Source organism: Gobius niger (assembly GCF_951799975.1).
Source record: "Gobius niger genome assembly, chromosome: 1".
NCBI classification, from domain to species: domain Eukaryota; kingdom Metazoa; phylum Chordata; class Actinopteri; order Gobiiformes; family Gobiidae; genus Gobius; species Gobius niger.
Window position 1 is genome coordinate 1716754 of NC_136852.1, and position 26931 is coordinate 1743684.

At 45.4% G+C, this 26931-nt stretch overlaps 2 protein-coding genes across 2 annotated transcripts; both read right to left on the reverse strand.

The window, feature by feature from the left end:
- Window positions 1-1448: 1448 nt before the first annotated feature.
- LOC306969131 (uncharacterized protein) lies at window positions 1449-24097 on the reverse strand (the record flags this gene model as incomplete). Its single annotated transcript, XM_079564732.1, has 4 exons — window positions 1449-2583; window positions 19700-19887; window positions 20804-20913; window positions 23932-24097. 4 exons carry the CDS (start codon window positions 24095-24097, stop codon window positions 1449-1451), a joined length of 1599 nt encoding a protein of 532 aa, XP_079420858.1.
- LOC306977779 (uncharacterized protein) lies at window positions 14828-15446 on the reverse strand. The gene is made up of 2 exons (XM_079576221.1): window positions 15306-15446; window positions 14828-15046 (listed from the first exon to the last, which is right to left on the reverse strand). The coding sequence occupies exons 1-2, from the start codon at window positions 15439-15441 to the stop codon at window positions 14841-14843; spliced, it is 342 nt and encodes a 113-aa protein (XP_079432347.1). The 5' UTR covers window positions 15442-15446; the 3' UTR covers window positions 14828-14840.
- Window positions 24098-26931: the final 2834 nt, after the last annotated feature.

Genomic DNA, 26931 nt, shown 5'->3' on the forward strand with positions numbered 1-26931 from the left:
CATAAATCTGTAAAAAAAAAAAAAAAAAAAAAAAAATCCCTTTATTTGGTGGGTGAAATCCTCAATAAATCAAGGAGGGAATTAATCTGAACTTTCTCCAATTATTCAAAAACTACTTTAACAAATGCTGGATTATGAATATAGTTTAAAAATTCAACAAAAATGTGACAAAAATGAGACAAAAATTCAACAAAAATGTGACAAAAATTCAACAAAAAATCAACAAAAAATCAACAAAAATTCAACAAAAACTAAACAAAAATGTGACAAAAATTCAACAAAAATGTGACAAAAATTCAACAAAAACAAAAATGAAAAAACCTTGATTCGGCGGGTTAAATCCTCAATAAATCAAGGAGGGAATTAACCTAAACTTTCTCCAATTATTCAAAAACTACTTTAACAAATGCTGAATTATGAATATAGCTTATACATAATAAAGATACAAAGACATGGGGAGGAGCAAAGTGGTTCGACAGCCCATAAATACATCAATAACGGAGAATGCTAACATGATGCTAACATGAAGCTACATGTCATGTATGTTCCACATGGACCCGATTTAGCCTTGACTTTATTTGTATGTGATAAATAAGTTTATATTTTGACAGAAAATGGCTAAAAAGAGTGAAAAACTTCTCTGACGAAATGCCGTCTGTATCTATCCACCTTATTCCGGAGCCTCGCGTGGGCGCCGCCATGAATTGTGCCCGCCCCTTTTCTCCTATGTGTTAACATGGGGCTGGAGAAGTCCACATAAAATCAGTCACTACACGAAAACAAAGCCGTTTTCAGGCCGTGCAGAGAAACGCTGCAGTGTCGACATGTCGGTGCAAATGAACATTTTACACAAATCATTCAACTAAACATCAGATTTGAGCGGAGAATATTTTCCCTTGTTCTCCGTTTAAATGAACGGGCTTCGCGCTCGACCGGAAGTGTCTGGACAACGAGGCGCCGAGACAACGCAAAAAGTGGTAAAAGTGGGCGGGCGGAATAAGGTGAATAGAAAACAGGAAGAAAGAGCACGATTGATACGATATTACAGGAGCATTAAAGTGTCATAACGGACCTAAAACCTTTTTGCACAAATCCTTTTCTCTATGAATGAAATAAAAAATATAAAATATAAAAGTATGACAATTATAAACACACTAGAACCAATTTCAAATGTTTTTAATGCCCCGAATGCAAAAACAATATTCACAAACATTGTGGGAAAAAAGGCAGGAGACTTTTCACATCAACACAAAATAACACAGTAAGTAAATCAGTGAAATGAGTGAAGCAAAGTCATTCTTTTCAAACAAAGGGTCAAAGTTCACGGCAGTTTGAATGTAATGCGACGAGTTCAAAGACATTTAACGCTTTAAATCCAGAAAACTGAAGCTCCTCCTGAGGCTTCAGAGAATGTGGGAAATCCTGAAAGTGAAGCAGCTCATGTTTGTTTACAGAGCGTCAGGCTCCGCCCCCGTGTGTGTCCTCATGTGTTTATTCAGACGATCCTTTTTGTGGAAAGAACTGTTACAGACTGAGCAGCTGTAAGGTCTCTCCCCTGTGTGTGTTCTCATGTGTGAATTTAGATGATCCTTTTTGTAAAAAGAACTGCTGCAGATCGTACAGCTGAAAGGTTTCTCTCCCGTGTGTGTTCTCATGTGTTGATTTAAATTATCCTTTTTCTGAAAAGAATTGTTACAGATTGAACAACTGAAGGGTTTCTCTCCTGTGTGAGTTCTCGTGTGAGAATTCAGATTAGTTTTCTGGGTGAAGCTCTTGTTACAGATTGAACAGCTGTAAGGTCTTTCTCCGGTGTGTTTCCTCATGTGATTATCGAGGTCACTTTTTCTGTTGAATGTTTTCTCACAGACTGTACAGCTGTAAGGTTTCTCTCTCGTGTGTGTCCTCATGTGCGAACTTAGAGTGTTTTTTAGAGTGAAGCTTTTCTCACAGACCGGGCAGCTGAAAGGTTTCTCTCCTGTGTGAGTTCTTATGTGTGAATTAAGATTAGTTTTTTGGGTAAAAGTCTTGTTACAAGTTGAACACCTGTAGGGTTTCTCTTCTGTGTGTTTCCCCATGTGAACATCGAGATCACTTTTCCTGTTAAATGTTTCCTCACAGACTGAACATCTGTGAGGTTTCTCTCTCGTGTGTGTCCTCATGTGCGAGTTTAAATACACTTTTAGGGAAAAAGTCCTTTCACAGATGGAACAGCTGAAGGGTTTCTCTCCCGTGTGGGTTCTTATATGTGCACGAAGGCCGCCTTTCCTGGTGAATGATTTCCAACAGAACGGGCAGCGGTGCTTCTTCCCCTCAGCTCCTGGAGTCTCTTCACTCTTTCCTCCAGCGCTGGCCTGAGGTGCAGACGTGTATTTGGGGAACAGGCCGGTGCTTTTTGCAGTTGGAAAGCTGGGCGGTTCCCAGTCGTCGTCATTGTCAGTGTCAGACGAGAGCTCAGTGTGTCCCTCATGTGTCTCTGAGCTGATGTCCTCTCCCTGCGCTTCCTCTCGGTGCTCAGTTTGTCTTTGCTGGAGCAGTGAGGACTCTTCAGTCTTCACACAGACAGACCTGGACTCTGGGACAGACCTGGAAAAGGATTAAAACATAAATATATTTAAAATCAGAGTCAGTTTGTGTGACGTGTTTAACCTCTTACCACCCGCCTGAACCAAATGCATTCTGTCTCTTTGGCCGTTATATAGGCCTGTGTAACACCTCATTTGAAAGCTAAGACCCACAAAACTGATCTTTTTCCTCGCGTTGTTGAAGTGTCACCTTTTGTATGTTTTTTCTTTCTTTTTTGTTGAATTTTTGTCACTTTTTTGTAATTTTTTTGTCACTTTTTTGTTGAATTTTTGTTGAATTTTTGTCACTTTTTTGTTGAATTTTTGTGACTTTTTTGTCACTTTTTTGTTGAATTTTTGTTGATTTTTTGTTTAATTTTTGTCACATTTTTGTTGAATTTTTGTGACTTTTTTGTCACTTTTTTGTTGAATTTTTGTTGAATTTTTGTTGAATTTTTGTTGAATTTTTGTGACTTTTTTGTGACTTTTTTGTTGAATTTTTTTTGAATTTTTGTTGAATTTTTGTGACTTTTTTGTTGAATTTTTGTTGAATTTTTGTTGATTTTTTTTTTAATTTTTGTTGAATTTTTGTTGAATTTTTGTCACTTTTTTGTTGAATTTTTGTCACTTTTTTGTCACTTTTTTGTAATTTTTTTGTCACATTTTTGTTGAATTTTTGTTGAATTTTTGTCACTTTTTTGTTGAATTTTTGTCAATTTTTTGTTTAATTTTTTTCAATTTTTTGTTGAATTTTTGTGACTTTTTTGTGACTTTTTTGTTGAATTTTTGTTGAATTTTTGTTGAATTTTTGTTGAATTTTTGTGACTTTTTTGTGACTTTTTTGTTGAATTTTTGTTGAATTTTTGTTGAATTTTTGTGACTTTTTTGTTGAATTTTTGTTGAATTTTTGTTGATTTTTTTTTTAATTTTTGTTGAATTTTTGTCACTTTTTTGTTGAATTTTTGTTGAATTTTTGTCACTTTTTTGTCACTTTTTTGTTGAATTTTTGTTGAATTTTTGTTGAATTTTTGTTGAATTTTTGTTGAATTTTTGTTGAATTTTTGTTGAATTTTTGTTGAAAACCAGAGTCAGTTTGTGTGACGTGTTTAAAGGGGCGGAGCCTACACTGGCAGCTGCTCCTCCTCCTGTTTGACGCTCGGTTCCTCCGGCTCCTCTTTAATCCTCAGAGTCTCTGTGATGTCCTGCTCAGGGTCAGGACTCTCTGGGATCTGGACGTTCCCTCTGACCAGCTCCATATTCAGCGTTTGGTCTTTAGACATTTTTACAAACGGCTTCAGCCTAAACAGAGAAAACAGTGAGATTCAGCTCCAACATGTCTGATCATCGTGTGTGAGCCCTGAGATCAGCCACTACTGCCCTGATCAGCCACTACTGCCCTGTGATCAGCCACTACTGCCTTGTGATCAGCCACTACTGCCCTGTGATCAGCCACTACCGCCCTGTGATCAGCCACTACTGCCCTGTGATCAGCCACTACCGCCCTGTGATCAGCCACTACCGCCCTGTGATCAGCCACTACCGCCCTGTGATCAGCCACTACTGCCCTGTGATCAGCCACTACCGCCCTGTGATCAGCCACTACCGCCCTGTGATCAGCCACTACCGCCCTGTGATCAGCCACTACTGCCCTGATCAGCCACTACTGCCCTGTGATCAGCCACTACTGCCCTGTGATCAGCCACTACCGCCCTGTGATCAGCCACTACCGCCCTGTGATCAGCCACTACCGCCCTGTGATCAGCCACTACCGCCCTGAGATCAGCCACTACCGCCCTGTGATCAGCCACTACTGCCCTGATCAGCCACTACTGCCCTGAGATCAGCCACTACTGCCCTGTGATCAGCCACTACTGCCCTGTGATCAGCCACTACCGCCCTGTGATCAGCCACTACTGCCCTGTGATCAGCCACTACTGCCCTGTGATCAGCCACTACCGCCCTGAGATCAGCCACTACTGCCCTGTGATCAGTCACTACTGCCCTGATCAGCCACTACTGCCCTGTGATCAGCCACTACTGCCCTGTGATCAGCCACTACTGCTCTGAGATCAGCCACTACTGCCCTGTGATCAGCCACTACTGCCCTGTGATCAGCCACTACTGCCCTGTGATCAGTCACTACTGCCCTGATCAGCCACTACTGCCCTGAGATCAGCCACTACTGCCCTGTGATCAGCCACTACTGCTCTGAGATCAGCCACTACTGCCCTGTGATCAGCCACTACTGCCCTGTGATCAGCCACTACTGCCCTGTGATCAGCCACTACTGCCCTGTGATCAGCCACTACTGCCCTGTGATCAGCCACTACTGCCCTGTGATCAGCCACTACTGCCCTGTGATCAGCCACTACTGCCCTGTGATCAGCCACTACTGCCCTGTGATCAGCCACTACTGCCCTGTGATCAGCCACTACCGCCCTGTGATCAGCCACTACTGCCCTGTGATCAGCCACTACTGCCCTGATCAGCCACTACTGCCCTGTGATCAGCCACTACTGCCCTGTGATCAGCCACTACTGCCCTGTGATCAGCCACTACTGCCCTGTGATCAGCCACTACTGCCCTGTGATCAGCCACTACTGCCCTGTGATCAGCCACTACTGCCCTGAGATCAGCCACTACTGCCCTGTGATCAGCCACTACTGCCCTGATCAGCCACTACTGCCCTGTGATCAACCACTACTGCCCTGTGATCAGCCACTACTGTCCTGATCAGCCACTACTGCCCTGTGATCAGCCACTACTGCCCTGTGATCAGCCACTACCGCCCTGATCAGCCACTACTGCCCTGTGATCAGCCACTACTGCTCTGAGATCAGCCACTACTGCCCTGTGATCAGCCACTACTGCCCTGTGATCAGCCACTACTGCCCTGTGATCAGCCACTACTGCCCTGTGATCAGCCACTACTGCCCTGTGATCAGCCACTACTGCCCTGTGATCAGCCACTACTGCCCTGTGATCAGCCACTACTGCCCTGAGATCAGCCACTACTGCCCTGTGATCAGCCACTACTGCCCTGATCAGCCACTACTGCCCTGTGATCAACCACTACTGCCCTGTGATCAGCCACTACTGTCCTGATCAGCCACTACTGCCCTGTGATCAGCCACTACTGCCCTGTGATCAGCCACTACCGCCCTGATCAGCCACTACTGCCCTGTGATCAGCCACTACTGCCCTGTGATCAGCCACTACTGCCCTGTGATCAGCCACTACTGCCCTGAGATCAGCCACTACTGCCCTGTGATCAGCCACTACTGCCCTGAGATCAGCCACTACTGCCCTGTGATCAGCCACTACTGCCCTGTGATCAGCCACTACTGCCCTAAGATCAGCCACTACCGCCCTGAGATCAGCCACTACTGCCCTGTGATCAGCCACTACTGCCCTGAGATCAGCCACTACTGCCCTGAGATCAGCCACTACTGCCCTGTGATCAGCCACTACTGCCCTGAGATCAGCCACTACTGCCCTGAGATCAGCCACTACTGCCCTGATCAGCCACTACTGCCCTGAGATCAGCCACTACTGCCCTGATCAGCCACTACTGCCCTGTGATCAGCCACTACTGCCCTGATCAGCCACTACTGCCCTGAGATCAGCCACTACTGCCCTGTGATCAGCCACTACTGCCCTGAGATCAGCCACTACTGCCCTGAGATCAGCCACTACTGCCCTGTGATCAGCCACTACTGCCCTGAGATCAGCCACTACTGCCCTGAGATCAGCCACTACTGCCCTGTGATCAGCCACTACTGCCCTGAGATCAGCCACTACTGCCCTGATCAGCCACTACTGCCCTGTGATCAGCCACTACCGCCCTGAGATCAGCCACTACTGCCCTGAGATCAGCCACTACTGCCCTGAGATCAGCCACTACTGCCCTGATCAGCCACTACCGCCCTGTGATCAGCCACTACTGCCCTGAGATCAGCCACTACTGCCCTGTGATCAGCCACTACTGCCCTGTGATCAGCCACTACTGCCCTGTGATCAGCCACTACTGCCCTGTGATCAGCCACTACTGCCCTGTGATCAGCCACTACTGCCCTGTGATCAGCCACTACTGCCCTGTGATCAGCCACTACTGCCCTGTGATCAGCCACTACCGCCCTGTGATCAGCCACTACTGCCCTGTGATCAGCCACTACTGCCCTAATCAGCCACTACCGCCCTGAGATCAGCCACTACTGCCCTGTGATCAGCCACTACCGCCCTGTGATCAGCCACTACTGCCCTAATCAGCCACTACCGCCCTGAGATCAGCCACTACTGCCCTGTGATCAGCCACTACCGCCCTGTGATCAGCCACTACTGCCCTGAGATCAGCCACTACTGCCCTGTGATCAGCCACTACTGCCCTGTGATCAGCCACTACTGCCCTGATCAGCCACTACTGCCCTGAGATCAGCCACTACTGCCCTGAGATCAGCCACTACTGCCCTGTGATCAGCCACTACTGCCCTGTGATCAGCCACTACTGCCCTGAGATCAGCCACTACTGCCCTGATCAGCCACTACTGCCCTGAGATCAGCCACTACTGCCCTGTGATCAGCCACTACTGCCCTGATCAGCCACTACTGCCCTGTGATCAGCCACTACTGCCCTGAGATCAGCCACTACTGCCTTGATCAGCCACTACTGCCCTGAGATCAGCCACTACTGCCCTGTGATCAGCCACTACTGCCCTGATCAGCCACTACTGCCCTGAGATCAGCCACTACTGCCCTGAGATCAGCCACTACCGCCCTGTGATCAGCCACTACTGCCCTGTGATCAGCCACTACTGCCCTGATCAGCCACTACTGCCCTGTGATCAGCCACTACCGCCCTGTGATCAGCCACTACCGCCCTGTGATCAGCCACTACTGCCCTGAGATCAGCCACTACTGCCCTGTGATCAGCCACTACTGTCCTGTGATCAGCCACTACTGCCCTGTGATCAGCCACTACCGCCCTGATCAGCCACTACTGCCCTGAGATCAGCCACTACTGCCCTGAGATCAGCCACTACTGCCCTGAGATCAGCCACTACTGCCCTGAGATCAGCCACTACTGTCCTGATCAGCCACTACTGCCCTGAGATCAGCCACTACTGTCCTGATCAGCCACTACTGCCCTGATCAGCCACTACTGCCCTGATCAGCCACTACTGCCCTGATCAGCCACTACTGCCCTGTGATCAGCCACTACTGTCCTGAGATCAGCCACTACTGCCCTGTGATCAGCCACTACTGCCCTGAGATCAGCCACTACTGCCCTGAGATCAGCCACTACTGTCCTGAGATCAGCCACTACTGCCCTGTGATCAGCCACTACTGTCCTGAGATCAGCCACTACTGCCCTGTGATCAGCCACTACTGCCCTGATCAGCCACTACTGCCCTGTGATCAGCCACTACTGCCCTGAGATCAGCCACTACTGCCCCGTGATCAGCCACTACTGCCCTGTGATCAGCCACTACTGCCCTGTGATCAGCCACTACTGCCCTGAGATCAGCCACTACTGCCCTGATCAGCCACTACTGCCCTGATCAGCCACTACTGCCCTGATCAGCCACTACTGCCCTGTGATCAGCCACTACCGCCTTGATCAGCCACTACCGCCCTGTGATCAACCACTACTGCCCTGTGATCAGCCACTACTGCCCTGAGATCAGCCACTACTGCCCTGTGATCAGCCACTACCGCCTTGATCAGCCACTACCGCCCTGTGATCAACCACTACTGCCCTGTGATCAGCCACTACCGCCCTGAGATCAGCCACTACTGCCCTGTGATCAGCCACTACTGCCCTGTGATCAGCCACTACTGCCCTGATCAGCCACTACTGCCCTGTGATCAGCCACTACTGCCCTGAGATCAGCCACTACTGTCCTGAGATCAGCCACTACCGCCCTGAGATCAGCCACTACTGCCCTGATCAGCCACTACCGCCCTGAGATCAGCCACTACTGCCCTGTGATCAGCCACTACTGCCCTGTGATCAGCCACTACTGCCCTGTGATCAGCCACTACTGCCCTGTGATCAGCCACTACTGCCCTGTGATCAGCCACTACTGCCCTGAGATCAGCCACTACTGCCCTGTGATCAGCCACTACTGCCCTGAGATCAGCCACTACTGCCCTGTGATCAGCCACTACTGCCCTGAGATCAACCACTACTGCCCTGAGATCAGCCACTACCGCCCTGTGATCAGCCACTACTGCCCTGTGATCAGCCACTACTGCCCTGTGATCAGCCACTACTGCCCTGAGATCAGCCACTACTGCCCTGTGATCAGCCACTACTGCCCTGTGATCAGCCACTACTGCCCTGAGATCAGCCACTACTGCCCTGTGATCAGCCACTACTGCCCTGAGATCAGCCACTACTGCCCTGTGATCAGCCACTACTGTCCTGAGATCAGCCACTACCGCCCTGTGATCAGCCACTACCGCCCTGAGATCAGCCACTACCGCCCTGTGATCAGCCACTACTGCCCTGTGATCAGCCACTACTGCCCTGAGATCAGCCACTACTGCCCTGTGATCAGCCACTACTGCCCTGATCAGCCACTACTGCCCTGTGATCAGCCACTACTGCCCTGATCAGCCACTACTGCCCTGTGATCAGCCACTACTGCCCTGAGATCAGCCACTACTGCCCTGATCAGCCACTACTGCCCTGTGATCAGCCACTACTGCCCTGTGATCAGCCACTACTGCCCTGTGATCAGCCACTACTGCCCTGAGATCAGCCACTACTGCCCTGTGATCAGCCACTACTGCCCTGAGATCAGCCACTACTGCCCTGTGATCAGTCACTACTGCCCTGTGATCAGCCACTACTGCCCTGTGATCAGCCACTACTGCCCTGTGATCAGCCACTACTGCCCTGTGATCAGCCACTACTGCCCTGTGATCAGCCACTACTGCCCTTTGATCAGCCACTACCGCCCTGTGATCAGCCACTACCGCCCTGTGATCAGCCACTACTGCCCTGTGATCAGCCACTACCGCCCTGAGATCAGCCACTACTGCCCTGAGATCAGCCACTACTGCCCTGTGATCAGCCACTACTGCCCTGAGATCAGCCACTACTGCCCTGTGATCAGCCACTACTGCCCTGTGATCAGCCACTACTGCCCTGTGATCAGCCACTACCGCCCTGTGATCAGCCACTACTGCCCTGATCAGCCACTACTGTCCTGAGATCAGCCACTACCGCCCTGAGATCAGCCACTACTGCCCTGATCAGCCACTACCGCCCTGAGATCAGCCACTACTGCCCTGTGATCAGCCACTACTGCCCTGTGATCAGCCACTACTGCCCTGTGATCAGCCACTACTGCCCTGTGATCAGCCACTACTGCCCTGTGATCAGCCACTACTGCCCTGTGATCAGCCACTACTGCCCTGAGATCAGCCACTACTGCCCTGTGATCAGCCACTACTGCCCTGAGATCAGCCACTACTGCCCTGTGATCAGCCACTACTGCCCTGAGATCAACCACTACTGCCCTGAGATCAGCCACTACCGCCCTGTGATCAGCCACTACTGCCCTGTGATCAGCCACTACTGCCCTGTGATCAGCCACTACTGCCCTGAGATCAGCCACTACTGCCCTGTGATCAGCCACTACTGCCCTGTGATCAGCCACTACTGCCCTGATCAGCCACTACTGCCCTGAGATCAGCCACTACTGCCCTGAGATCAGCCACTACTGCCCTGAGATCAGCCACTACTGCCCTGTGATCAGCCACTACTGCCCTGTGATCAGCCACTACTGCCCTGAGATCAGCCACTACTGCCCTGTGATCAGCCACTACTGTCCTGAGATCAGCCACTACCGCCCTGTGATCAGCCACTACCGCCCTGTGATCAGCCACTACTGCCCTGTGATCAGCCACTACTGCCCTGAGATCAGCCACTACTGCCCTGTGATCAGCCACTACTGCCCTGATCAGCCACTACTGCCCTGTGATCAGCCACTACTGCCCTGATCAGCCACTACTGCCCTGTGATCAGCCACTACTGCCCTGAGATCAGCCACTACTGCCCTGATCAGCCACTACTGCCCTGTGATCAGCCACTACTGCCCTGTGATCAGCCACTACTGCCCTGTGATCAGCCACTACTGCCCTGTGATCAGCCACTACTGCCCTGTGATCAGCCACTACTGCCCTGTGATCAGCCACTACTGCCCTGAGATCAGCCACTACTGCCCTGTGATCAGCCACTACTGCCCTGAGATCAGCCACTACTGCCCTGTGATCAGTCACTACTGCCCTGTGATCAGCCACTACTGCCCTGTGATCAGCCACTACTGCCCTGTGATCAGCCACTAGAAGAAGAAGAAGAAGATCTTTATTTATATAGCGCCTTTCACAGACATATAGTCACAAAGCGCTTTACATGAGACAATTGTACATTCACTCCATACTCGGTGGTGGAAAGCTACGTTTGTAGCTTCAGTTTCCCCTGGGGGAGACTGTCAGAGGCGCTTTCGCGACTACACACGTCTGCGCCAACGGACCCTCTGACCACCACCATACATTCACTCACACACATCCTGGCCTATTGTGCATGTTTTTAGTGGTAGGGGAAACCGGAGTACCCGGAGGAAACCTACGCAGACACGGGGAGAACATGCAAACTCCACACAGAAAGGCCCCGTCCCTGGTGGGAATCGAACCCGGACCTTCTAGCTGTGAAGCGAGAGCACTAACCGCTGCGCTACCGTGCCGCTGCCCTGTGATCAGCCACTACTGCCCTTTGATCAGCCACTACCGCTAACAGAAGATTAGCCGCTTCTTCTGAGCGATTAAAACTTCATCTAAAATCATTATAAAAATTAAGCAGATTCTTGTAAAGGCGCGAAATAACCTCATGAGTCACGTGGGATGAATTAAAGTCATTAACTTACCCGCAGTGTCCCGCTGTTAGAGACGCGGAGCCGTCAGCCTGGTGTCAGTACATGATCTGAAGCGCTGCCCGGATGTGGTCAACAGATAAAACTGCGCATGTCAGGATGTGGTCTGAAAAGGTCGCGCATGCGTAAATGAGTGTTGGAATAGTAATGTTACAATCATTTTTATTGGTTTTCACGGTCGCGTTCACGTCCTACATGTGATGACGTCATAATCTCAGCTGGAGCAGAGGCTGATAATAATAATAATAATAATAATAATAATAATAATAATAATAATAATAATAAAACTATTAACATAACTTTACACATTTGTAAACTGAGACTCTCATATATGAAGATCCTGGAAGGCTCTGAAAACAGTCAGTATTTGCTCAAAACACAATATATTTGTAACTATATAATTGTACTATTTATAATTGTATTTTATGCATGCATACATATATACACACATACGTGCAGAAGCCGCAGGCGTTCACATTATGTCACATATTTACACAGACAAAGCACATGTTAAGATGTTTGTCATTTTTTATTAAAACATGTGTTTATCCAAACCGTGCCTGAACACGGCAGCAAACGCGGATTTAGGAAACTAAAAACGGGCAGAAAAGTCATTGATCTTCCTCCTGTAATAAATCCATGAAGTCTTCGTCTTCTTCAGTGTCGGAGCTTCCTCAGTCTGTCCCTGTGTCTGTCTGTCTGTCTGTGTGTCTGTCTCTGTCCGTCCTCTCCCTGTCCTGTTGTGGCTCCTTTCTGCAGGTGAACTGTAGAACTGTCTCTGTCTCTGTGACTGTAACAGGTCAGTGTGTGGATGTAAAACAACTTCCTCCAGCTCAAACAGAGATGATTGTTTTTGGACAGAAACACTGAGGTTTGTCATTGTTCATCTTGAAACGCTTTCACTGGGGCTGAAAAGTTAGAAATCTGGGGCTAATCATGGACTCAGAAAACACAGAGTCTGAACCGGACTTGGAGAGATTAATACAAGAGTCTGAGCTGAAGACAAAGGCTGTAACTGTGAGAGCTGCAGAACATCCACAACCAGGAAGACGACCATATTAGTCCAGTGCTCCGGTCTCTGCACTGACTTCCTGTCACTCAGAGAACAGAATAGCGTACCACACGTATGACCACACGTATGATGTCACCTTTCCTCATTAATATTCATTAAGCACCGGTTGCTGGGGGGTCAAACTCGCGCCTGTCACTCATGTCAGACGAATGTAAACAGTTTACGGACTGAAACCTTCTAACTCTGACGGAGAATGACGTCCCGGTGTAGAAGTAGAAGAACAAACAAATGTGCAGTTAAAGAGACGAGGCTCGAGTGCAGAGGCTGAAAAAGACGACCTGATCCAGAGGTAGATTCTTATCGACACCATTTTCCCCAAAAAACATCAGCGTCGCCTCTGATAGTGACATTTTGCAGTTTCAACAAGCTCTATTTGACCCCCCCACGTCCTGTCTGTCATATATATCATGTCCTCTGGTTATTTTACGTCTGACAGTTGTTGGGGGTTATTATTATTTTTGTTTGTTTGTTTAGCGATCACTAATGCTACTCGGTCACAGCCAACACTTCACTTTTAATTAATATCAATTCTCTCAGTTATTTTACCCTTCCCCTAAGGCTGTTTCTTCCATATTTAACCCCTTAACTCCCACCTGAACCGAGCACATTTTCTCCAGTTTGGCTTTACCCCAATCCAAAAGCTTTGGAAAAAAGCTGTGGAAATAACGACAAAACCGAGACGAAAACAATGATGGAAAGGAGGCAAAAATGTCACAAAAAAATGACCCAAAAAATGACCCAAAAAATTACAAAAATGTTACAAAATGTGACAAAATTTGATAAAAAATTGACGAAAAAAGGTGAAAAATATATTTAAAAAATTACAAAATTCGAAGAAAATATTGACTAAAAAATGACAAAAATGTGACAAAAATGTTACAAAAAAAATACAAAAATTTGACTAAAAATTGACTAAAAAGTTACAAAAATGAGTTGAATACCAAACAAAGAAATGATGGAAAAAAAATAATCTGACGACGTGAGGAAAAAGATCCTCTCGGTTCAGGCGGGAGTTTAAATCAGAGTGTTTTAAGAAAGTCGGCCTGTGTAGAGCTGTAGTAGAGCTGATCTTTCGGACGCCCCGTCGTTCACATTTGTCCCTCTGGGAAAACCTCCTTCACATGTGGACGGTCACAGTGTCTGGAGTCGTTTCTGCAGCTCCACAGCAGCCGTGTTTACGAGAACCGGCAGAAAACCAGCAGCTCTAGCACGAGTCGTCACCGAGCGCTTCTGTCGACCCCCTTCCGGTTTATTCAAAACAGGGAGGGGCCTCATGGTGGTTCCCAGAGTCAGGACTAAACACGGTTCTTCATCCATACTTAAGATGGTCCGTCTGGTCCCATGAGCTTCTCTGTGAGCTTTGAGTGAGGTCCTCATCGCTGGGCGGCTCCTGCGGACACAGAGTGGACTGACAGGCCTTTCCGTTTCAAAAACCGGAGACACCACGAAGGTCCGCCTGTGAAATCCTCGATGTTCTTCTCGGTGGAGATGGTTTTGGCCTTGAGCCGGATCTGCACGGTGGAGATGCCCCGGCCGTCGGCTCTCTGTAAGTTCACCCAGTCTTCCAGGAGGTTTTCCAGCTCGGGCCACCTGCTCTTGTTCCCTCGGAAAGCTTTGGTGGTCTGTTTGCATCGTGTGAGTTTGTCGCTCTGGCCCCTCCAGCGGCGGATCATGGACTCGTGAACGCCCAGCGTCCGCGCCGCCGCTCGGTTTCCCTCTTTATCTGCCAGCTCGATGGCCTTCAGCTTAAACGCAGCGTCGTAAGCGCTTCTCCGTGTGTTTTCCATCGTGTCTGCGTGAAACGAGCGTCTGCCTCTGCGCTTCGTCTCCTCCTCCTGGCGGCGCTTCCTGCTTCCTGAACCGTCTGTCCTGTCGTGTGATTTCCTTTTAGCAAACGAGCTCTGGCGCTTCTTCTTCCTCTCGGCTCCGGCCTCGTCTCCGTCCTTCACACTGGTCTGAGGTGCAGACGTGTATTTGGGGAACAGACCGGTGCTTTTTGCAGCTGCACAGCTGGGCGGTTCCCAGTCGTCGTCATTGTCAGTGTCAGACGAGAGCTCAGTCTCTGAGCTGATGTCCTCTCGGTGCTCAGTTTGTATTTGCTGGAGCAGTGAGGACTCCTCAGTCTTCACACAGACGGCACTGGACTCCAGGAAACACCTGAAACATGATACATTACAGTCACATTAAACTGTATACAGTATATAGTACATGATCAGACAGACAGTTAACATCTGGATTGTGCGTGTGATGTGTGTAAAGGGGCGGAGCCTACACTGGCAGCTGCTCCTCCTCCTGTTTGACGCTGGGTTCCTCCGGCTCCTCTTTAATCCTCAGAGTCTCTGTGAGCTCCTGGTTCAGCTCAGGGTCAGGACTCTCTGGGATCTGGACGTTCCCTCTGAACAGCTCCATCCTCAGCGTTTGGTCAAGATGAGACATTTCCACAAACTCACAGACGGACGGTGACGGGTTCAGCCCTAAACACAGAAAACAGAGAAAACAGAGACGATCTGTGAGGCGTGTGAGGCGTGAGGGAAACTCGCTCTGAAACAACATGAACCAAGTCTGAAAAGAAGTCCTGTAATAAAAGCGACTGGACTTTTTTACTCCTGTGATTCTCAAAGGATGTTTTGGTTTCGTTTTGAGCAGCCTGTTGTCTTTGCTTTGGCACCAAGTCGTGTGTGATGTTTTGGGAAGGTTACGGTTTGGTTTAGCTTCAGGTTTAAGTCTTCTCACCGTGTTCCACAGGGAGCGAGTCTCTCAGTCCTCGATCCGTCTCCAAGGCCAGAATCCTGTCCCGCAGAAACAGGATTTCTTGTTGATAAACCCGACAGCTTTCACAGGGAGACGTCTGCGTTCCTCCCTCCGGCATGTTGGGGAGACGGCGTCGCTGGTTCGTCAGAAAAAAGGGATGAAAATGATTAAAAAGTCTTGGTTAACTTAGAAGAAGAAGAGAATAAAATCATACCCAAGACATGAGGCAAAAACAGGATGATTAAAAAGCGAATAAAGAGGCAGCAGCAGCGGAGGAGAAGGGCTAATGCGAGGGGGGGACTTTAATAAAGATAAACATGGTGAACCATTACTAGGATAAAACATATTGAAAGAACAGACGATGGAGCCTGGTCTTATCAGTGAGGTTGGTATATACCAGGGTTAGGCAAGTTTTCTTGGCAGAGGCCGATTTTCTTTATTGTAAACAGACCGAGGGCCGAAGCCGCTGATTATTCACCCAAAGTAAAGTAAAGCACAACACTGGAAACATGACCGTCTTAAAGGAGACAAATGACTTAAAATGGCTTGAATTAAAGTTCTTCTATGTTGAATTTGAGTCGGTTTGAACTAATCCAATATACAAATGCTATAAAACCCACTTGAAATCAGACAAATAATTGTTTTTCACTTGAAATGACACAAAATTATCTGAATTAAGAGAATAAACGACAACTAGAGGTTTTATCTCGTCTAAGACCAGACCAAATCTACTCAAACCTTAGATTTAATCTCTTAATTTTATGTCATTTCTTCCTTACAACGATGATTGTTTTCCCAGTGCACTTCTGTCAAATGTCAGTGTTGTACATAATATATGAGCTCATCGGGTGCATTGACAGTATTTCTACCTTTGTTTCTCCCATTTAACTCTAATAATGTTAAAAGTTCTCTCTGATTTGTGTGATAATGTTTCTCAAAATCATCTTGAGGGCCAGAGGTTTGTGCTGGAGGGCCAGATTTGGCCCCCGGGCCTGACGTTGCCGACCCCTGCTATAAGGTGTAAAGTCACTAAATAACCGACTGACACGGCTCTACTTGGATCAATATATTGAACTTTCTCGTGTTCCTGCTCACCCCGGTCTAGTCGTCTGCAGGATGTATAATGCGGAGTAGTTCGAAATAGTTCTTCACTTTACTGTGCGGATGCCAAACTACTCCTGGTATTATTACGCCTTACAATATAGTTCCCCCTTTTATCTGCTTAGAAAATCCACATTGTTTAATTGTGTGTAATTATACTTTGTAGTGGAACACTTCACGTAACCATATTTAAATAGGGAAAACGTGGAAGAGCTTGGTAGCTTCTATCTTGACCTGTTTTGGAGCTATAGAGCAGAGAGGGAGAGGCTAAATGCTAACGCCGTCTGTGCTGTGTTTACGTGACTGAAGATCAGACAGGTCCTAAAGAACTCGTCACAGCTCAGGTAAGAACATATCTCAGTGTGGAAAAACGCTGGCCTGTTCCTTTAACAATGCACTGATGTAAAGCTACATCTTCATCATCAGCTCCACGGGAGTCTTCATCTCTGTAATGACCCGTATGAGCGGCTCCGGGTGTTTCTACAGAAGGTCAAAGGTCAGAAAGTGCCTGAAGCGGCTTTAGTTCTGTTTAGTTTGAGACAACGGGAAATGAAAAGCCTCGCGCAGGTTCACATGTAACTACATTTACAGCTGCACATGCTAACTTCACATGTTCGTATGTTCATGTGTCCGTATGTTCATATGTTCACATGTTAGAGCTTTACCTCAGCCTCTCCTGTGATGCTAACAGCCGATTAGCCGCTACTTCTGAGCGCCTCAAACTTCCTCAAACATGTTTATAAAGTTCAGCAGCTTCATCAGGTCTTTGTAAAGTGTGAAATGACGTCACGGGTCGCGTGGGATAAATTAAAGTCTTTAAACTAAAGACTTACCGACACAAAGTCCCGCTTTGTTAAACACAGGAGACGGACGCGTTAGCCTGGTGTCGGGACCGGATCTGCGGGGCTGCCCGAACGTGGTCAAAAGTTGAAACTGCGCATGTCAGGACGTGCTCGGAACATGTCCGCGCATGCGCAAGTGTTGATGTGGCGACCGTACTTGGACAAACCTACGTTTTGAGATTTATTTGACGTAATGAAAGGTCCCGCCTCCAATGACGTCACTCTTAGACAAAACATGTAATAATTGTTTAATGAGGAAACGTTTGACAGATGAATTATCCCTGGTTTACAAAATAACAATGACATCGTAAACAAATTAGATAAAGAAGACAGTTTCCAAACTCAGAACTATGTAGGTCTGTGGATAAAATGTTCAAACTCAATAGAAAGGCAAGTAAATAGTTTAAGTGTAAAGATGCAGTAACCCCCTACAATGTGCAAATGTGTGTATATAAGTTAGGCATTAAGAAGAAAGTTCAAAATCAGCATCTGTCTTTAGTCCCGCCCCTTCCTTTGAAACGAATGGAGGTCAGTGTGACCAAAAGAGAGAAATGACCAGAACTTTTTAAACATTCAAGATCCTTTCATCAACATTTCAGTAAACATTGATTTAACATATTTCCATTGGTTGCACGTTTTAAAACATAACTTTATATTTTAGCTCCTTTAGTTCATTTAAACATTGGAGTTTGGTTTAATCAGTCTGTTTTCAGTTGTGTCAGTGGCAGAGTAAACAAAACTAATGACAGTGGACAGAAAGTGGAGCTGAGCAGCTGAATGGTGTCGGCTCTAAGGTTTATCTCTTCCACACGTGCATTAGCAGGAGGGGGAAAACATGTGGGAAACTTTGAGCAGCAAACGACAACAAGACCCTCCTCATGTCCACCTCCTTCTCCACAGTGTCCACAGGAAATGAAGACCGATTCTCTCCGTTTCTACACGAGACTGAAGACAATTATCCTGATTACGTGACGAGTGACTTACTGTGGGAATGACCGCCTAATTTCAGCCAAACAGGCCATTTGCCGTCCCGCTCTAAACATGATGATATTGGGGACAAAAATGGCAACTCCATTTTAGAAATCTCCACATACCTATAAATGGTACATGAATTCTCTGGAACTGTATTCGTATTTATGTGAAATCCCTCTGGACTTAAGCCGACTCTGGACCTAATGAACTGCACTGACTCTACATCCAGAATGTCCCCTTTGCACATATGACTATATATGTTTTTGCTCTACACTGTCCCTGTCCCTTATGTGTTATTATTGTGAAAAGCACTTTGCCACGTTTGTCAATGAAACACTTTTTTGTTTTTTGTATTTTCAACACATATAAAAAAAAAGTCACTGCACTTCCTGTGACCACGGCCTCGCGTGTCCAGGGCGGTAATTACAGAGTGAACAGCTGTAAGGCCTCTCTCCTGTGTGAGTTCTCGTGTGACTTTAAACTACTACACGTGGTAAAGGTCTTGTGACAGTTTGAACAGCTGTAAGGCTTCTGCCCCGTGTGTTTTCTTCTCATGTGTAAGTTCAAACTACTTTTATCTGCAAATGTGTTGTTACAGACCGAGCAGCTGTAAGGTTTCTCCCCTGTGTGAGTTCTCATGTGTGACTTTAAACTGTAACTGGTTATAAAAGTCTTGTTACAGTGTGAACAGCTGTAAGGCTTCTCCCCTGTGTGTGTACTTTCATGCCTCAGTAAAGAACTCCTTTGGGAAAATGTTCCTTTACAGACGGTACAGCTGTAAGGTTTCTCTCCTGTGTGTGTTCGGAAATGGGATTTTAGGTTTGATTTCCCAGTGAAAGTCTTTTTACAGATTGAACAGCTGTAAGGTTTATCTCCAGTGTGTGTTCTCATGTGTAAATTTAAATGAGCTGTTTGGGAAAATGTTTTCTCACAGACTGTGCAGCTGTAAGGTTTCTCTCCTGTGTGAGTTCTCATGTGTAGTTTTAGATTTGTACTTTCAGCAAAGGTCTTATGACAGAGTGAACAGCTGTAAGGTTTCTCCCCTGTGTGTCGTCTCAAATGTGAACGTAGGCCATCTTTACGGGCGTATGATTTCCTTTTACAAAACGGGCAGCGGTGCCTCTTCCTCTCGGCTCCTCCGTCGGCGCCGGCCTCGTCTCCACTGTGGACACTGGCCTGAGGTGCAGACGTGTATTTGGGGAACAGGCCGGTGCTTTTGGCAGTTGGAAAGCTGGGCGGTTCCCAGTCGTCGTCATTGTCAGTGTCAGACGAGAGCTCAGTGTGTCCCTCATGTGTCTCTGAGCTCACGTCCTCTCCCTGCGCTTCCTCTCGGTGCTCAGTTTGTCTTTGCTGGAGCAGTGAGGACTCTTCAGTCTTCACACAGACAGACCTGAAAAAGGATTTGAATATATTTAAAATCAGAGTCAGTTTGTGTGACGTGTTTAAAGGGGCGGAGCCTACACTGGCAGCTGCTCCTCCTCCTGTTTGACGCTCGGTTCCTCTTCCTCCTCTTTAATCCTCAGAGTCTCTGTGAGCTCCTGCTTCAGCTCAGGGTCAGGACTCTCTGGGATCTGGACGTTCCCTCTGACCAGCTCCATGTTCAGCGTTTGGTCTTTAGACATTTCACAAACAGGTGGAGGCGATTCAGCCTGAACAGAGAAAACACTGAGGTTCAGCTCTGACGTCACAGATTTACATCTTGTGGTGAAGAATCGGCTGAACTGAGTGGGTTGAACTTTTTTGCACTTTTAGTTCTTGTTACTTAAGTTCCTTTGTTTCCAGAGAAAGTGACTGATTTCAGAAACACTAATAATTCAACTTACACTTTGATTTGCTTCAAACAAAAACACGCAAAAAACACAAAAAACACAAAAAAACAAACACGCAAAAAAACACACAAAAAAAACACGCAAAAAAAACACAAAAAACACAAAAAAACACGCAAAAAAACACAAAAAACACACAAAAAACACACACAAAAAACACACACAAAAAAACACACAAAAACACAAACGCACGCAAAATAACCCACACGCAAAAAAAAACACACAAAAAAAATTGCACAAAAACACAAACACACAAAAAAACACACGCAAAAAACACAAAAAACCACACACACAAACACACACACCTTATTTAAAGTGTTAGACTTTAGGTTTAAAGGGAGACTGACTTTGTGTGATCCTTGTTCCTCTGGTGTGATGACGTCAGACTCAGGCGCGGAGCTTCATGTTTGTGGATGAAACGTATTAATTATTGAAACAGTTAAAATAACAAACTCTCTTTGTAAAAGTGACACAGTTACAATGGAATAAATGTGTTTGTTTTGTTCTTCCGAGGCCTCGGCGCAGCTTTGACCTTATTCTTTATTCTGAGGCACTTCTGATAAATCTGTTCCTGTCTCAGATCATCATTAAACAGGATCAGTTTCCTGTGAAGCTAACAGCTTCTCCAGAGCCATAAAACAGAATCTAACATTATTATATATAAATCATATATATATAATGTTTCTCACGTGAGGAAAAACCTCCAAAGACACGAGACAAAGGAGAGCGTTTCACTTACCCGAACCACCTCCCAGATAACAGACGCGTTAGCCAAACACGTCACTGCTCGATCTGAGGCGCTGCCCGGTTTGGCCCAAGTTGAGAAGTGCGCATGCGCACAACAAGGCGCTGGGTGACGAGCCCGTACGTGGAAAAACTCGACAATCTTTTGTTTTTGTCCGTCACGAGATGGAGCCAACGCGCTGTTGTAAGAGAGAAACACGGGCTCAGTGTGGGGGAACTGTTTAACCACTATTTACAACATTACCCACAATGCAACACGCCTTAGCGCGAAAACAACCGCTAAGCCTGTTCACTTCTTAACTCCCGCCTGAACCGAGAGGATCAGATTTGTTTTCCATCATTTTTTTTGTTGGGCATTCAGCTCATTTTTGTAACTTTTTTGTCTTTTTGGGGGGGGGGGGATTTTTATCACATTTTTGTTATTTTTTTGTCAATTTTTCATCTAATTTGTGTCCTTTTTTTGTCACATTTTAGTCATTTTTTGGTCAAATTTTTATCACATTTTTGTTATTTTTTTGTCACATTTTTTTTGTCAATTTTTCATCAAATTTTTGTCATTTTTTTGTCAATTTTTGTTTTTTGTTGTCATTTTTTGGTCAAATTTTTATCAATTTTTTGTAATTTTTTTGTCCTTTTTTGTCACATTTTTGTCATTTTTTCGTCAATTTTTCATCAAATTTTTGTCATTTTTTCGTCATTTTTTGTCAATTTCTTGTGACATTTTTGCCACTTTTTCATCAATTTTTCGTCACTTTTTTGTCAATGTTTTCTCACCTTTTTGTCACATTTCCATCATTGTTTTCGTCTCAGTTTTGTTGCTATTTTCACAGCTTTTTCCCAGAAGCTTTTGGATTGGGGTAAAGCCAAACTGGAGAAAATGTGCTCGGTTCAGGTGGGAGTTAAGGCGAATTCTTTTTTTAATTTTTTTTTATAAAGAAATAACCTTAAAATGTTCCAAACAGACAGGAAGACTGAATGAAACGCAGCTTAATGACGTGATCAAGAACTGGGGCAATAATGGAGTCATAGGTTTGAACATCTTAACTCCCACGTGGAGCCAAGCACAATATCTCCAGTTTGGCTTTACCCAAATCTAAATGTTTCTTCAGTAAATGCCTCAAAATAGTGACAAAAATGAGAAGACAAGGATGAAAACGCAACCAAAAAGAATCAAAAACTGACCCCCAAAAAAACAAAACTGTGACAAACATGCAATAAAAAAGCAAATCAACAAAATCAACAAAAGAGAAAGAATGTGACAAAAAAAAGCGATAAAGGTGCAACAAAAAGTGACTAAAAAAGTGGCAGAAACTCAACAAAACTCAAAAACAAAATGGTGGCAAAAATGAGATGGAAAAAGAAAGTGAAAAAAGTGACAACACGAGGAAAAATATGAGTTTAGATGAGTTTTGTAGGTCTTCGCTCTCAAATGAGGTGTTTCGCGTTTAAAGCTCCTGTCCAGAAGCTTTAAGATTCCGGTAAAGCCGAACTGGAGAAAATGTGCTTGGTTAAAGGAACAGGCCACCGTTTTTCCATACTGAGATATGTTCTTACCTGAGCTTTGACGAGTTCTTTAGGACCTGTCTGATCTTCAGTCACGTAAACACAGCGCAGACGGCGTTAGCATTTAGCCTCTCCCTCTCTCCTCTATAGCTCCAAAACAGGTCAAGATAGAAGCTACCAAGCTCTGCCACGTTTTCCCTATTTAAATAAGGTTACGTGAAGTGTTCCACTACAAAGTATAATTACACACAATTAAACAATGTGGATTTTCTAAGCGGATAAAAAAGGGAACTATAATGTAAGGCGTAATAATACCAGGAGTAGTTTGAAATCCGCACAGTAATCTTCACTTTACTGTGCGGATTTCGAACTACTCCTGGTATTATTACGCCTTACAATATAGTCCCCCCTTTTATCCGCTTAGAAAATCCACATTTTTAATTTTGTGTAATATCATTTCCTTAATTGAATCATAGTTTAAACTCGGGACAGTCCCAGTTTCGAGTCTTTACTCCCACGTCCCAATAGTTTTGTCCGTCTCTGTCCAGTTGTCCCGGTTTTTGACCAATATCATTCTGTAAAATGACACACTTCAATTAAAGAGGGGGTGTTCTGCTTGTTTCAGTCCCATAGCACCAGTCTATATCACACTACAATGATGACAAACCTTCTGTTGGTCTGTAAATGCAGTAAACTAGAATAACTGCCTTGTATAAAATGTCTCTCTCAAAATGGCTGTAGTGAATGTCTTGAAATAGGCCTCTGTCTCTTTAAGAACCTCTGAGCCTTTAGACACGCCCCCTCCACACGCTGTCTGTGGCATCAGTGGGGAGGGGGTTCTGCTGAGGAGCAGTGGTCGGTTACTCGGCTGGTGACGAAAGCTCGGAGGCGTCTCCAGGAGGTGGGGGCGTTCCTAGGAGGACTCAGGCAAACCTATCCCTAAAATGGCCGCCATCAGAGTTTTTACAGATGACTCAGAAATACGTGAATGTGCCAAGGCAACACTTCAGGCATGTTTTTAATGAGGGAATGACAGAATAACATGATGGAAAGCTTGAAAAAGTCAATTTTGCAGAATACCCCCCCTTTAATATTCGGAGGAAATCTGGTCGTTTTGAAAAACTGATGCTCATCTCCTTTTAAAAAATGTCTTTTTACCCAAAACATAGAAAACAACATGAAACAATACACGACACATGTAAGAAAAAGATTCATTCAGAGGAGCAGCTGTGAATGTAGATCAAAACAAGACACAAAGAGCGGGAAATAAATGAGGCAAAAACCCAGCTGTACGAAGTGGGAGGGGTCGTGCTGCTTGTTTACGCGTCGCCATGAATGTCAAATGGAGTGAAATAAAACTGGAGACACTTTTAAAGGCACGAGAAGTGAGTCAAAGAGTCCGAACCTCAGATCCAACAGTCACCACGTCATGAGGATGAGGAGCGAGGGTGAGGAGCGAGGGTGAGGAGCGAGGATCAGGGCTCTCAGATGTAACCACAGTCTCACAAACACACTTCAGTTTCCTGGCACTGGACGATCGGCAGCCATTTTGTTTTGGATGGAAACAATAGGAGCCAGTTTATATGCAGATTAAAGCAGGAGGTTCCTCTCCTGACTCACTGGAGGCTCGTGGGAGGAGGTTCCTCTCGTGGGAGGAGGTTCCTCTCGTGGGAGGAGGTTCCTCTCCTGACTCACTGGAGGCTCGTGGGAGGAGGTTCCTCTGGAGGCTCGTGGGAGGAGGCTCCTCTCGTGGGAGGAGGTTCCTCTCCCGTGTGAGCTCGGACATGTCGATCTAAGCTGATTTTATGGGTGAATGTCTGATGGCAGGTCTGACACACAAAAGGCTTCTCCCCCGTGTGAAGTCTCATGTGTGAATGAAGATGACCTTTCTGGGTGAAGCGTTTCTCACATGTCGAGCACCTGTAAGGTCTCTTTCCTGTGTGTGTCCTCATGTGCAGATAAACAGTGGATCTTTGGCTAAAGGTCTTGTTGCAGACTGTACAGCTGTAAGGTCTCTCTCCTGTGTGCCGTCTCATATGTGATTTTAAATAAGTCTTTCGGGCAAATGTTTTCTCACAGGTTGAGCAGCTGAAAGGTCTCTCTGCTGTGTGTGCTTTGACGTGTCTAATGAAATACTTTTTGTAGATAAACGTTTTATCACAGGCTGGACAACTTAAAGGTCCCGTGTGAACCCGTGTGTGTCTGACTAAAGACAAGTTAGAGCCAAACCTCTTGGTACAAAAAGGGCACTGATGCTCCTCCCCCTTTTCACTCTTTCCTCCAGCGCTGGCCTGAGGTGCAGACGTGTATTTGGGGAACAGGCCGGTGCTTTTTGCAGTTGGAAAGCTGGGCGGTTCCCAGTCGTCGTCATTGTCAGTGTCAGACGAGAGCTCAGTGTGTCTCTCATGTGTCTCTGAGCTGATGTCCTCTCCCTGCGCTTCCTCTCGGTGCTCAGTTTGTCTTTGCTGGAGCAGTGAGGACTCTTCAGTCTTCACACCGACAGACCTGGACTCTGGGACAGACCTGAAAAAGGATTTACATATAAATATATTTAAAATCAGTCAGTTTGTTTGACGTGTTTAACCTCTTACCACCCGCCTGAACCAAATGCATTCTGTCCTCTTTGGCCGTTATATAGGCCTGTGTAGCACCTCCTTTGAAAGCTAAGACCCACAAAACTGTTGAATTTTTGTCACATTTTAGTTGAATATTTGTCACATTTTTGTTGAATTTTTGTCACTTTTTTGTTGAATTTTTGTTGAATTTTTGTCCCATTTTTGTTGAATTTTTGTCACTTTTTTGTTGATTTTTTGTTGAATTTTTGTCACTTTTTTGTTGAATTTTTGTCACTTTTTTGTTGAATTTTTGTCACTTTTTTGTTGATTTTTTGTTGAATTTTTGTCACTTTTTTGTTGAATTTTTGTCACATTTTTGTCACTTTTTGTTGAATTTTTGTCACATTTTTGTTGAATTTTTGTCACTTTTTTGTTGAATTTTTGTTGCATTTTTGTTGAATTTTTGTCACATTTTGTTGAATTTTTGTCACTTTTTTGTTGATTTTTTGTTGAATTTGTCACTTTTTGTTGATTTTTTGTTGAATTTTTGTCACTTTTTTGTTGAATTTTTGTCACATTTTTGTCACTTTTTGTTGAATTTTTGTCACATTTTTGTTGAATTTTTGTCACTTTTTTGTTGATTTTTTGTTGAATTTTTGTCACTTTTTGTTGATGTTTTGTCACATTTTGTTGAATTTTTGTCACTTTTTTGTTGATTTTTTGTTGAATTTTTGTCACTTTTTTGTTGAATTTTTGTCACATTTTTGTTGAATTTTTGTCACTTTTTTGTTGAATTTTTGTTGTATTTTTGTCACTTTTTGTTTAATTTTTGTCACTTTTTTGTTGAATTTTTGTCACTTTTTTGTTGATTTTTTGTCACATTTTTGTCACTTTTTGTTGAATTTTTGTCACTTTTTTGTTGAATTTTTGTCACTTTTTTGTTGAATTTTTGTTGCATTTTTGTCACTTTTTGTTGAATTTTTGTCACATTTTTGTTTAATTTTTGTCACTTTTTTGTTGATTTTTTGTTGAATTTTTGTCACTTTTTTGTTGATTTTTTGTTGAATTTTTGTCACATTTTTGTCACTTTTTTGTTGATTTTTTGTCGAATATTTGTCACATTTTTGTTAAATTTTTGTTGAATTTTTGTTGCGTTACATCCGTGTTTCTTCTCATTTTTTTGTGGCTATTTTGATGCTTTTGTCCCAAGAAGCTTTTTGATTAGGGTAACGCCAAACTGGAGGAAATGGGATCCGTTCAGGTGGGAGTTAAGAGGTTAAAGGGGCGGAGCCTACACTGGCAGCTGCTCCTCCTCCTGTTTGACGCTCTGTTCCTCCGGCTCCTCTTTAATCCTCAGAGTCTCTGTGATTTCCTGCTCGGGGCCAGGACTCTCTGGGATCTGGACGTTCCCTCTGACCAGTCGGACCCTCGGGCTCAGAACCTTGTCCAGGAGCTGCTGTTTCCTCTGGTTCTCCTGTTTGGAGCGACACAGTTCCTCCTCATACTCCGCGATCGTCCTTTCGATCAGCACAAAGATCTCCTCAGCCGCCGCAGCCAGACGCTCGTTCACCAGAGCTCTCAGCGTTTGGGACATTTTCACAGAGTCACAAACAGGTGGAGACGACTTCAGCCTGAACAGAGACGACAGAGGAAACAATGAGGCTCAGCTTACTTAGAAAGTACAGATACATAACCTCTTAACCCCCACCTGAACCATTTACACCAGTTTGGCTTTACCCAAATCTAAAAGCTTCTTGAAAAAGCTACTGACATGTTAGCGACAAAAATGAGACAAAAACGAGGGGGGAAAAAGAACAACAGCAAAGTGACAAAAATGTGATGAAAATGTTATTACAAAAGGAGCAACAAAAAAGCCACTAAAGAGTAACAGAAAAGTGGCAACAAAGTGACAAAAATGCAAGGGAAACGTTTTCATATGAAGCCTTACTCTGGCCTATAGGCAACGTCAGGCCCGGGGGCCAAAATCCGGCCCTCCAGCACAGAACCTCTGGCCCCCAGTGTGATTTGGAGAAATATTATTATGCAAATAAGGGATCAAATACCT